The sequence below is a fragment of the Brachionichthys hirsutus genome, chromosome 6 (assembly GCF_040956055.1).
Source record: "Brachionichthys hirsutus isolate HB-005 chromosome 6, CSIRO-AGI_Bhir_v1, whole genome shotgun sequence".
Taxonomy (NCBI): domain Eukaryota; kingdom Metazoa; phylum Chordata; class Actinopteri; order Lophiiformes; family Brachionichthyidae; genus Brachionichthys; species Brachionichthys hirsutus.
The window spans coordinates 9,486,400-9,498,688 of NC_090902.1; the positions used below are offsets into that span (position 1 = coordinate 9,486,400).

The window sequence follows — 12,289 nt, forward strand, 5'->3', positions numbered from 1 at the left end:
ATATAAATATATATCTATATATTTGTCCTCTCTTGTCTGTGTAGGTTCTCTTGCTTAACTCAAAAGTGTGTGGACTCTACCAGTCAGTTAGAAATGAAGAAGCTCTAGATGACAGGTGAAACAGAACTTAAACAAGTCTCGTTGATTCTTTTTTCTTTTTGCAGTTCTTGATAGGCCTTCTCTTGCTGTTGTTTTTCCTTTCACAGGCTATAACACCAATGTCAGGCTGATGATATTCAGACTCTTTGTGATTAGTTAGGCATCATCCAACACCTTTCTTTACCTTAACACAAGCAGTTTTATTGAAAGACTTTGATGCAACATGCTTTCACTCAGATATGACACCCAATGCTAGGAACTCTGGCATCAGATTTAAATGCTGTGTTTTTAACCACATATATTCATCCTGATATTTCACCTAAAAGCCGAATATCCCTAACCTTTTGTGAGTAGTGTATATGTATATATATATATATATAATTAAGTATTTTTTTTACTTTCTTGCTTAGCCTGAAACAAAATCTGTCAAGTTAGCCAGTACTTACATTTAAATATGACAAAAGTCCATTATAATTACGTTAAAATGATATATGGCTTAATTTACAAGACTGCTGACCAGTCTGTCTGATTGCAACCACTGTTGTCTGAATTGCCGGAACCTAAATGCACAAAACCGATGCTCATAATGGATTAGAGGACAAGTGTTTGTGCAAATCCTAAATGAGCCCTCAAGCCTATCAAAAGCCTGAACACAGAGGTTTATAATATCTGGAATGTCACAATGATGACAACCAGTTACTGAAATTGACATAGAAATACAGCGAGTGTGCACATATTAGACCCCGAGCCAAATTCCACTCCTGCCAAACAACCTACCATGTATTTTGGGAGACCCAAAGTCTGCACCAAACCTAAGCCAATACTTTGATCTGAGTGTGCATTGAATAAGGCTCCATCACTGCATTATTTCACAAAGTGCTAATCTCTGGAGTTTGGCAGGAGTACCACATAAAGCTGAGCAAATGCCATAGAAGCAGCAGTTCTCAGCCAGGGGCATCTTCATTGTGTAGGAAGTGATTGCCATTAAGATATTGGATGTCACGTCTGCCACGCAGGCTTCAAGGGAACCTCCGAAAAGGTTTGCGCAAAATAAAAGCCGGCAGTAAAACAAAAGTGTTTCACCTGCTTAAAGAGCCTTCTTTATGGCTTGTTAATGACAATGTTTATTCCCACATTTACTGTGCCATTGAAGAGGCAAAACACTGAGGATACTGAGTGTCTTAGAAAGGCATATATATGCCATCTATGCTCTGGCATTTTGAATCGTGTTGTCTGTGGGCCTGTGTGTTAAATGTTGGCTGTGCAACTGAACTGAAAACTGAAAACTGTGACATCTGCAGTAACTCAGTAAGACAGCCTATATTTGACCTTGGATCTTTGAAAGACATGCCACAGTGAAGAGAATGGGAAATTAAAATGAAACTACAATAAATAAATGTCTCTTTGCATAGCGGGCCTGCAGGACCGACATTTGCATCAAAACCGGGAGCATAGGCAATAACAGCCATTATTAATTTTCCCTGACAAGACAAATAGAAAGCCGTCACATTAATCAGATTGGGTTCAAAGAAACGCGACACGATGGGCTTATTCGTTTCATGAGGGGTATTGAAATTTAGGCCTCACATTCCAGCAGGAAATTGTAAACAAAAGGAGCTCTGGTTGTTGGCTGTTGGGTTTTTAAAAGACCAAATCCAATCATGCACACACACAAACACACGCACACATACACACAGAGGGGGCTCTCATTCGCTGGAGACTTCTTGACGGAATCCAGAATTCACTCAGTAGTTCATAGAAGGGCTAAATGTTAACTGCCTTTCCATTGCTGGAAAAAGGTTCGCTGACAATAGATGGGCCTTGGAGTTAAATATCAGAAAGGTCAGAATGTGGAAAGGGACCGAAGTGAAATGTGAAATGTTGCAGCCTTGACAATTTAGAGCAGTTATATTCAGCCTCTAATCCACAATTGGCCATTCTTCTCTTTCAGAGCGCCCCGTCCCCTCTCTAGCCGTCTGTCTCTTCTCCCTGTCTCTCTCCTTCAGTCTTCCCCCCAGTGTAGAGGTTAAGAAACAGCTTGGGAGAGACACATAAGAGAGAATGATGGAGAATGGCGCTCAAAGGTTAAGGAGGCTGTAATCCTGCACTAAAGGACAGCCAAAACTCATACTGTGCTTCAGCTGTTCCCAAAAATAAAAAACCTAAGACAAATATAATGCAGCCAAATTGACTTGCTGGCTCTCTGCAGCGGCATAATGGAACGAGGCATGTTTGACAAGACCACAGGCTTCTTGGCGTGCTGATAAGCTCATGCACGGGGGGCCTGCTACCTCTCGATTCTTGATCTCTAATGTAGGATTCATTCCATATGTTAATAAAATACTAAAAGGCACAAACATCTAAGAAAGCCAGTCAATGATAACGGCTCTAAAAAAGCAATAAAACAGAAAATCATGTGATATGTGTGTGTTTTCTTTTTCAGAGAAACAAAACAAAACAACAAAAATAATAGTACATACATTTTGATCTTTACAGCTTATTATCAGCAACACCTAACTTCTGAATTTAATCAGATTTATTTGCATTGACTTCAAACCTAACTTCATCTTAGACCTTCATATGAACACAAGCACACAAAAAAGGAATGTCTCTCTGACATTATGCGTACGTCCCTGGCAGTGTGACAAAACGTTAGACATCACTATTGTCGCTAAGATACCATACTGTGCTAGAAAAATTTTAATTTAAGATGTCTTCAAAAATATTGAAATTTCGTGAACCTTTGAAATCAAACAGCAAGTTCATCCAGAATGCCTCTCCACCACTGGGAACCATGGAGGAGGTCGACTCATGGTATGGCGGTTGCTTTCCGTAACTGATGCTGTTGAGCTGGTGAGATCTGAAAAGCCCATCGATGCAAAGGAGTTCAGAAATATATTATTACACATAAGATTTTCCTCCAATTGTTGTGCAATGGAAATAAAAGACCATGCGGAGGCCATTGTAGATAGATAATGCACCAGCATACACAAGAAATAAGTTGCAGTTTGAGCAGTCTGCTTTGTGAATTCCTGACTTGGTCATTCACGTTAACTCTATACATGGGAGAAACGATGCCCTGCTGACCTGGGGCCTGCACACTGGTATTGCAAACAATAATGTGTAGCATTGTTGCTAATTTTGAAAAATAAAATGAAGAAAATCCTCATTGATTGTCCATGCATGCTGTCAATGTCACTGGTGTAGTCAGTGCCTTCCCATGACATTTGCATGGAAACCATTTTACCCAAAACGCTCAGTTTGGCCCATTCATTTAACAGCATTTGCAGGAAATACTAACTTTTGGGTATGGGCTCCCAGAGCGCAGTTCTTGTCACCCTCCTACTATTGGGTAAAAAGCTCAAATTACATCTCCTCTGCACATTGTTATTATGGTTCCAACCTTATTGACATAGGTAGGCATCGCACTCTGACCAGAACAACAACAAAACAGCAACTTCAGTCTGTGCAGTTTTGTTCGTTCTGTAGCCTTCAATTTAAAAGCACTCCTCCAATATCGATTTGCTGCACCACAACTGTGATCCTGTTCAGTGGTATTGATTTTGGAATGTTACTGCATCAACTGCTGCCCTGGCAGTGTTTTCGATCATTTTTCAACGTGTATCAGGATAAGTCCTTGTGATTCCAGGACATCATGCACTGTTGTGTAAATGAGGCCTTAGTCTGCGTGATTCAGACCCTGCTTTTGGTTTTAGCTTCATTACCCTCGCCGAAGGGGAGGCGAGGGTATTGCAATTGGGTCCGTTTGTCTGTTTGGCTGTCTGTCTGCGCAAATAACTCAAAAACTAGTAACCCAATTGACTTGACATTTTTACGCAAGCAAGGTTCTGTCCGTGGCTCGGTCCTCCCCGAGAATGGCATTGATCCGGATCTGGATCCAGATTCTAGAATTATTTTTTTTACATGATCTGGAATTGTGCCTGTGCTGTAACATGGAGTGTCACTTTAAGAGGGAGGGACACGAATGGCATGATGGGAAAAAGAGTCCAGAAGGTGTCTTGTACTACGTTCCGGAGCAGCAAGCTAGAGCAGGTTTGGCCCCTCTGATCTGCCCTGTTTACTGTCTCACAAGATCGAATAGTCTTTTGGAGGCGAGGGTCTGTAATCTCTGATTGTCTTTCTAGGTTAGAATGATGCTATGGTGGATGTGATTGAGACAGCCTCGGTCTTCTCAAAAAAGAAGCAGGAATTGACAGCGGGAGCTGGACAGCAAATCGGCAAGAGGCCTCTGAATAGGAACTTCCTGCTTTAGTCGTGGCTTGCATCTTAAACCAGTGTGCGGACCGGATCAGCCGGCTTGTTGCAGCTCTTACTAGTGTTGATTATCCGTCCCAAAAAGATGATCATGGAATAGAGACGTAATTTTTCCAACAAAGAAAAGTAGGCATCTGCTGCATTTTTCAAATCGCATATGACAATATTTGTTTTTGTCTTCTTAGAGAGTTTTTGTGCTTGCCTCATGGCGTGGATATTTCTTCGGCAGCACTCTGAGAGGAGCCCCGCCTTCCTTGAGGCAGCGTTGCGTCAGCCAACCAAGGAGATTATCATGGTGTGTTATTATCTGAAATGGCCCAGACACAGTCGAACCAGCATTTGGGTTTTCTTTTCCCTCACAGCTCTTGAGCATCTAGAGGTCATCTGCTAAGAGCAAAAAAAAAATAAAAAAAGGTCTGCTGCTTCTGCTGGGTTAGTTAATCTACAGGTTTGGCAGCTGATCACTAGTCCTGGCATCGTGTTGTGAAACACAAGGCAATCTTCTCCCTGCGAGCGCTGCATGAGAATGAGCGTTGGTCCAAATGAAGCCAGAATGTTCAACCAATTTTGCTGCAATTATCTGAAATGGACTCACGGTGAAGCCTGAATTCAGAAGTCAGGAGCATTGATTTCAGGGTGAAGGACTCCAAGGACAGGTTTTATACAAGTGTGGAAAGAGACATGCTGTAAATCCCAATAGAGTGTAATCTGCATATTGTATAAACAGGCGGTGTGAACTGCAAAGATGCACCATCACCAAAACTCGGCTTCAATCAGGAGCTCATCAAAGAGATGCGGTTTTATAATTATCTTTTTAAGTTTGTTAATCAATTTAACAACGTAAACATCCTAACGATAAAAAGCTGACCTCATCAGGGCTCGTCCTCACAGAGTTAACACTTCTTGTGCCAGTGTAGCACGTCGAGGCTGACAGCGCGTAGTTGTGCTCTCTAACTGGACTCTTATCACTGTGGTCATGGTGTCAATTTTTCCACATTTGATTATCTCCAATAGATCTTGTTAGTAGCTGCTTGGACATACTTGTCAGGCAATGTTACAATGATTTGGCAAATGAAGGGACAGACATTTTCAAAGTGAATTGATATTTTTAGTATGGTCGAGTCGGGACAAACAGGAATGCTTTGTTGACCCTGTCCGGCCAGAACAAGCCTCACATTAAACCCAGCTCTGAATACTAACCAACGTCACTGAAAATGAAAGGATTACCTACTGCATTTATGGCTTACAGCTTCCATCAATTTTGATTATGTCTATCTTTGATCCTCCATTGGGGAACTAGTTTTTGTTTTTCAGGCTTTAATGAAGGGAAATAACCCACATCTTTGATAAAAGGGAACCAGGTCTTGCACAATGCCCAGTAGAACGTTAATGGAACAGGACCTCTACAGGAGGCGTGTATTTGTATCTACGGTTCCAGGCTGTACACATGATCATACGCTAACATCTTGTCTCATAAAGTAGGAGAATATCACAAAATCATGTACAATAAATTCTACAGGTTTCATCGGTGATGCATTTTTCTCACTTGACAGGCATCACTTTACTTTGTTTCAGGCCTGCACAACGTTGCTTGGCAATAATTACACAGCTAGTTCATCAAGTCAAATACCATACTGTACATCTCTTTGTGAAAATGAATCAAGAAGAGCTCAGAGGAGCTCAAGGTTGTAAAACTGATAGTGGAGGTGCTAATTGACCTGAACGTGCTCAGTGTGTATGACTCTTCATCTTCAAGCAGGTCTCTAACATTTAGCAAACATTTCAAATTGAGACATACAACCCTATAGGCATTGAACCTTTTAGGGAAGAACACTGAACTATGGAAAATACATATTTCATATAAAGATGGAACTGTTTAACAGACCCTCATTTCACATGGAAACTGTCAAACCAGAGATTAGTTTTGTGTAGGAAATATTATATAAACCAAACTACGCTTTAAAAGTTACTTTCTACCCTTTGTGAGAATAATAAATTATGCTACATTTACTCTGATAAGTCAACATAAACCAAGATTAGAATAGTTGTTTTAAAAAATGGTGCAATACAAAAAAAGAGAGAATTTCCAGCTGAAAATGACAACCTTTGTATTTATAGCATCAGAGGAACTATGCAAAAATCATCCCTCTGCACAATATTGTTTTCACAAAACCAACATGCAATGATAAACCATTCTTTCATTATCAAACATGAGGAAGATAATTGAAAAATTCAAAGTGGAAGGGGAATATTAAAGAGATACATTTGTGTATATTCCACAGTGGGGGCTAATTCATAAGCAGAGTGCCTGGAGGGTCTGTCTGTCTCACAAAAATGCTTTAATAAAGCAGAATGTGCAAACCCACAGAGTGAGGCGAATAGGTGCCTGCATGGAAATAACAGCTGAGGTCTCAGAGCTGAAGTCGAGGCTTCACTGTGGCGGGAAACGTGCTCAGGATCCCAGTCTTAAGGCGACACGTGAGCCCCAAACGCCTTCCGGCTGGACTAGAAATTTAGCCGCCTGTTGTTACAATTTGACCAAGTTTGCTTTGCTATGCTTCGTGTTTGATCATTTACAACAACGAGGGGAGGAAAAACAACAACCCACCATCTCTATTTGAATGATGAGCATAATAAATAAAAATAAAAGATAATAAGGGAGAGGTCGCCCCCCACTTTTATGTGTAAATTTAATCAGCGGCTGAGGCTCAGATGCTTTCAGATGTCACATTTGACAAATACTTGCAATAAGTCGGTGTCTTAAGTGCTGTCAGAGCAGCCTGACATGAGGCTTAAGTTGATTGCATACCAAGTCAAATTTGAACTTCTAGTATTTCAAAGCAGCATTAATGTCTCAGATTTAACCAACAGCTGTATTTAAATGGAGGAACATCAAAAAACATGAAAAAGCAACAACACAACACTGTCAACAAATAAATACAGGTTATTCTTAGACATCACAATCTATTGCTTGACAAGGCATCATTATTTATTTATGGACCCGCATTTTCACTCCTTGACATGTCTCACACTTCAGCGCGCACGCAAACACACACACACACACACACACACACACACACACACACACACACACACACTGTCATATCTTGCATTCCATCAAGGTTGATCTGAGTCCCATGTTCAACCCAATTATTACTTTGATTTGGGAGTTGATTGATGGTGATATTGGTGGCTTTGGAAGGATGCACCGATCACTCTCCTCTCTCTTTCATTCTTTCAATTCCTCTCTTTCGTTCCGTGCTGGCTTTTCCTTTTTCCTTTTTTTTTTTTTTTTACATACCTCCTTTCCTACACATTTTCTTGTTGGGTTTCCTGGCACATTCCTTGGATATTCTTTTGACTGTAAAATGAATGAAAAAACTGCAAAATAACAGAGGCATCTGGAAAAAATTGCACGTAACATGCGACAACTCAGTTTGAGTCAGACCCCTTCCTCACCATACTTCCCATCTCCCTCCCACCCTCCCAGTCATCGACAACAAGAACAGGACAGAGGACCTGTGGAAAAACTAACTGGGGGGTGTTGCTGCAGAAATATTCCAAAAGGGCGGAATGAATTTGCTGCATCCTGGGACATAGGAAGCCCATATTTACATGCACTTCTATTTAAGACCCATTACCGCCACACAGAAGGCAGAGGAGCTTTCACAAAGTTTTCCAATTTATATTAACCATGATCCTTGGAGCACTTAACTTCCCAAGCCCATTTTCATGTGTGGTTCTCCTTTAAGTAGTGAAATAATATGCACCATTTGAAAAAAAGTCACAATCAAGAAAGGTAAAACTATTAGTCATTGACAGGCCCAATCTATTGTCGTTTGCACAAAATGCACTCGACTTCTTAGCTTTGCGCAAGGACAAACTGAATATATTAAAAAAAGGAGAGTAAAGGGTCTTACATAGGTCAGGCTGATGCCACAGGCCTCTCATGTACCAGACAGAATATTTCACCAACCTTAGAGTAGTAGATCATTCACTTATGAAGCAGGCCACTAATCACTAATGCCTACAGTCACCCCAGTACAGTCAAGACAGTGAGGGTAGGAAGGTGCATTTTCCAATCTGTATGATTACTCTTCGCTCTTTGTATGATTCGATTTTTATTGTTTCTTTCTTTCTTTCTTTCTGTTTTTCTTTTTTTTAATATCAAGTCGTAAGTCATTTAGTCATCAAAAGAGGGACCTCTAACAGTGGCATGGAAGGGGAGGATCGATTAAAAGGCTAAATGAAGGATCAAGTCAAGATGGAGAGTGAGACGATGGACACGGACACAGCATGCGCCAGACGACACTTCATGCTCTGCGCAAAATACAGAGGTGACAAAGTTTTAGAAGAAAGACAGAGACAGAGAAGGAGAAGTTTGCTTTCACCCTGTTCACTCCACGCACTCACCGTCCTCAGTTGGGACATAGATGTTTAGATAAAGACAGTCCTCGTGTTGATCCTGTATGTATGTAGCAACTATATCCAGGTTGAAGGTGAACCATATCGGCATCATGATCTCTGGCACAGCGTTGTGGATATTTTGAGGGCAGACGGGGGCAAAGCGAGTGGCATTCTTGATCCCGGACCAGGAAGAGGGAGGCTCCGGGGGCATGAAGCGTTTTTCTCCAACTGGTGAAGCGGCATACGGGACCCCCAGATACTGGTCCACCGGCCCCAGGATCTCACTCGGAAGGGGCACCCTCACCCCTCTGAGCTTCCCATACTGCGTGTTCACAGTGGGGTGGTAGTTCTGACCCATCACAGCCGCAAAGCCCCAGCAAAAACCAAACACCCACAAGGGCACATTGAAATCGGTGCCACCGTGGGCACCATGCCAGATCTGTGAGGGGAGACGACTTCTCCTTGCAGAAAGCCACATGGTCCTTGTCAGCAAGAGCGACTGTAGGTGACCAGCATAGAAGCCAAGGCAGGCCCTCGGCGAACACGCAGGCTTTCTGCTCAGTGCTGCAGCAGTGCCACCTGAGCGATGGTCATCAGCTGTGATGCTGAAAACTGCCTGCGCATAAATAAGGGCGGTCACAGCTTCGCAGCTTCCTCTCGGCAGGGTGGTCCTTATTCACCGTTCTATCTGTCCCACTCGTCAGATCTTCTATCCCGTGCTGAAAGAGAGTACAACAGGAAAATTAATGATAATACCCAGCAAGCCTATCAGTTTGCTCCATTTTTGTTTTTACGCCAGTCACTTTTATTGACTTTAGAGTCCTTTTTGTCATGACGTCAAACAGCTCACATTAACGTGACTGATATCGTCGTGGTGCCGTCGATCCATATGATCAAGAACCTGCATTGAATTGACTACTGCAATTAAATGTGTGGAAATGTCTTCAATGCTGTCAACTTTTAGAAGGTTATTATGGTCTGTTTCAGAGGTCATCATTTACATAAATATACACAACACAAGTTGCTGCTGGTGAAGTCTGTCTTCAACAAAAACGAGAAGCCAGTAAACCTGAGCCATCGTGTCTTTATTGCAGCCCGTTTTAATCAGAGCAAGCAGCTGCTTTCTACTGGTGTTGCCTTTGCCATGTGGGATTTACTGCACATGTCAACGCGAGCTGAGGAAATTATTAGACATGCATTCTGTATATGGACACAACTATAAGGGTGAGACAGAGTTGTTGACAGGAGAAGCCCTATTAAAACCCAACATCAAGAGCGTGGAATATAATAACCCGATAGAAAAGTCATGTCCTCTTTAACGTCTGGTACACATGTCCCTTTGGTGGCGGCTTACATACGGACAAAGCAGGATTTCAATTTCATCACTAGCGTTTGCTTGCACAGATCACTTTCTGCGCATGGACAGAATAAAGGCCAGAAAAGGGTGAAGCTACAAGCGGCTCAGGGGCCTCTAGTGACAGCACTGTAAATGCTAATCGACTCTCACGAGGTAAACCACAGGTGTCAGCGACAGTACGTCCCGGCACTGCCTGATCAATTTTCAATTTCTGTGGCTTAAGGGCCCACTCAGACTCCTGCACGATTGTAATGCTTGCTCTGATAACAATGGAGAAAAAAATTCAGCATTTAGAGGGGGATATTGTATTCCAGAATTCGTTTTTAAATTATTTATGATGTATCAGCTGCTGTTGGAGGGCCGCTAAGCACCGAGAGGACACTGACTTCCTTAGGGGTGCTTTTAGCACTGGGCAGCTATTCCCATTTTCTCTAGCAGCTCTGTAAAACCTTTCATTGGAAATTCACTGTAATGAACTGACAGCAGCCTCATCTGCAAAGTACAGTATTTTAACAGTTTCTTGCTAATAATGAATGCAAACCATTATGCAGTAATACCTCTAAATACGAGCAATTTTATGTCCGAGTATTCCAAGAAACGGGCTAAGATTTGAGAGTATATGGGAGCTCCATAAAGGCTGTGAATCCTATGAAAGGGACAAAGTTAAGGTGATCTCTTCCTGATGAGATGGAAAAGTTGCTGCTTTGGAGGGTGAAAGAAAACAAGATCGCCGGAGATTCCATAAGCGCGTCTGTCATTAGTTACCTATGAGGGTACGATGCAGCAGAGGGAGGGGAGCGTTCTACCACACCGTGACATAATAAAACACCATTTTTAATTAACTTTATTATGATTATTTTTTATTTACTAATGCATTGTGTTTGTTTTCATCATTTATTTACATGTTTATGAACATTATTTAGGGATATTATGTGTTTATTTGGGGGGATGGAACGAATGGAAAGGTTTTATATTAATTCTTATGGGGATAATTACATAGACACGCGAGCATCATTAACATACGAGCTGGATTAAAGGCTGAATTAAATGCGTATATAGAGGTATTACTCTAACAAGCTACTAGAAATAAATGACTTTTATATTCCTCTAAATTTACAATGCAATACTGGTCACATGTTCACCATTAACATCACATGTACTGTTGACCCACTCAGCATTATTGGCTATTATTGGTAGCCTACATCAGCACCGTTCACCCGCACAGAATGCAGCCTTGCCATCCTTCTTTTGACAGTTTCACAGCCATTCACACTTTAACTCATGTGATGCTAATGCCACTTGATGTTTGCATGGGTAAATATAACCACTTTTGTCTACCAGACATAGCAACACAGCCCACACTATTTCTGATTGTCTTAAAGGTGGATGGTAAGGATGAACTTAACTCTGAACATGTTACTTCCTCCAATAGTCAGGTGGAAAATATCATCTTCAAACCTTAATACGCCCCTTAGGCCTCTCAGAAAGATCAGCCATTGTTTTGTCAGGACTCAGGACAGAGGTTCCACAGCTGCAGTACATCAGCTCTATTTGAGTCTACAAGAATATTTAAAGACTATTACTGTAAAGCTACCGCAGGATTTATGCTTAAACTACTCAAGCCAGCATGCACACATTCACAGACAGATCATTTTTCTGTAAATACATCCTGGTTAACGATCACCAGCCAATATAACAGAGACTGTGACACCCTGAGCACATGCTAAATAATAAAACATTTAAAAAAAAGTCATTCATACTCAATTCTGGTGCAAAAAAGGATTGTATCGGTCAGCTTCCAATGCTGGAAAGAGCACAGCAACATAGCTGCTCACTATGAGTTACTATGGCTTAAGTAAAGAAATCAGAAATCTCATTTAAAGACTGCAATTCTAAGTATTTCATTCTTGTTTAATTTTGTTACAAGACAAGTACATAACATTTATCAGTGCTATGTGCTACAGCTTGTATAGCCTCAGCTGCTGTGACACACTTCAGCCTGGGTGCACTTTTATACAGTAATGACTACTGAACCAGAAAACACCAGGCCACAAAATAAAACCAGTAATATTCAGCGATACACTTTATTAGCTATACCTGGATGAAACAAATTATATTTAACGCAAAAGCACTGAAGTAAATCTATGATGA

General features: G+C 41.4%; 1 protein-coding gene across 1 annotated transcript in view; it reads right to left on the bottom strand.

Annotated features, from left to right (window-relative positions):
* Window positions 1-9,259, bottom strand: part of nlgn3a (neuroligin 3a) — an 80,744-nt gene extending 71,485 nt beyond the window's left edge. Inside the window, exons 1-2 of the mRNA XM_068739982.1 lie at window positions 8,788-9,259; window positions 7,676-7,735 (exon numbers count right to left, since the gene is read on the bottom strand). Of these exons, the coding sequence (XP_068596083.1) occupies window positions 7,676-7,735; window positions 8,788-9,259 (532 nt within the window). The remainder of the gene's footprint in view (window positions 1-7,675; window positions 7,736-8,787) is intronic.
* Between the last annotated feature and the right edge of the window lie 3,030 nt (window positions 9,260-12,289).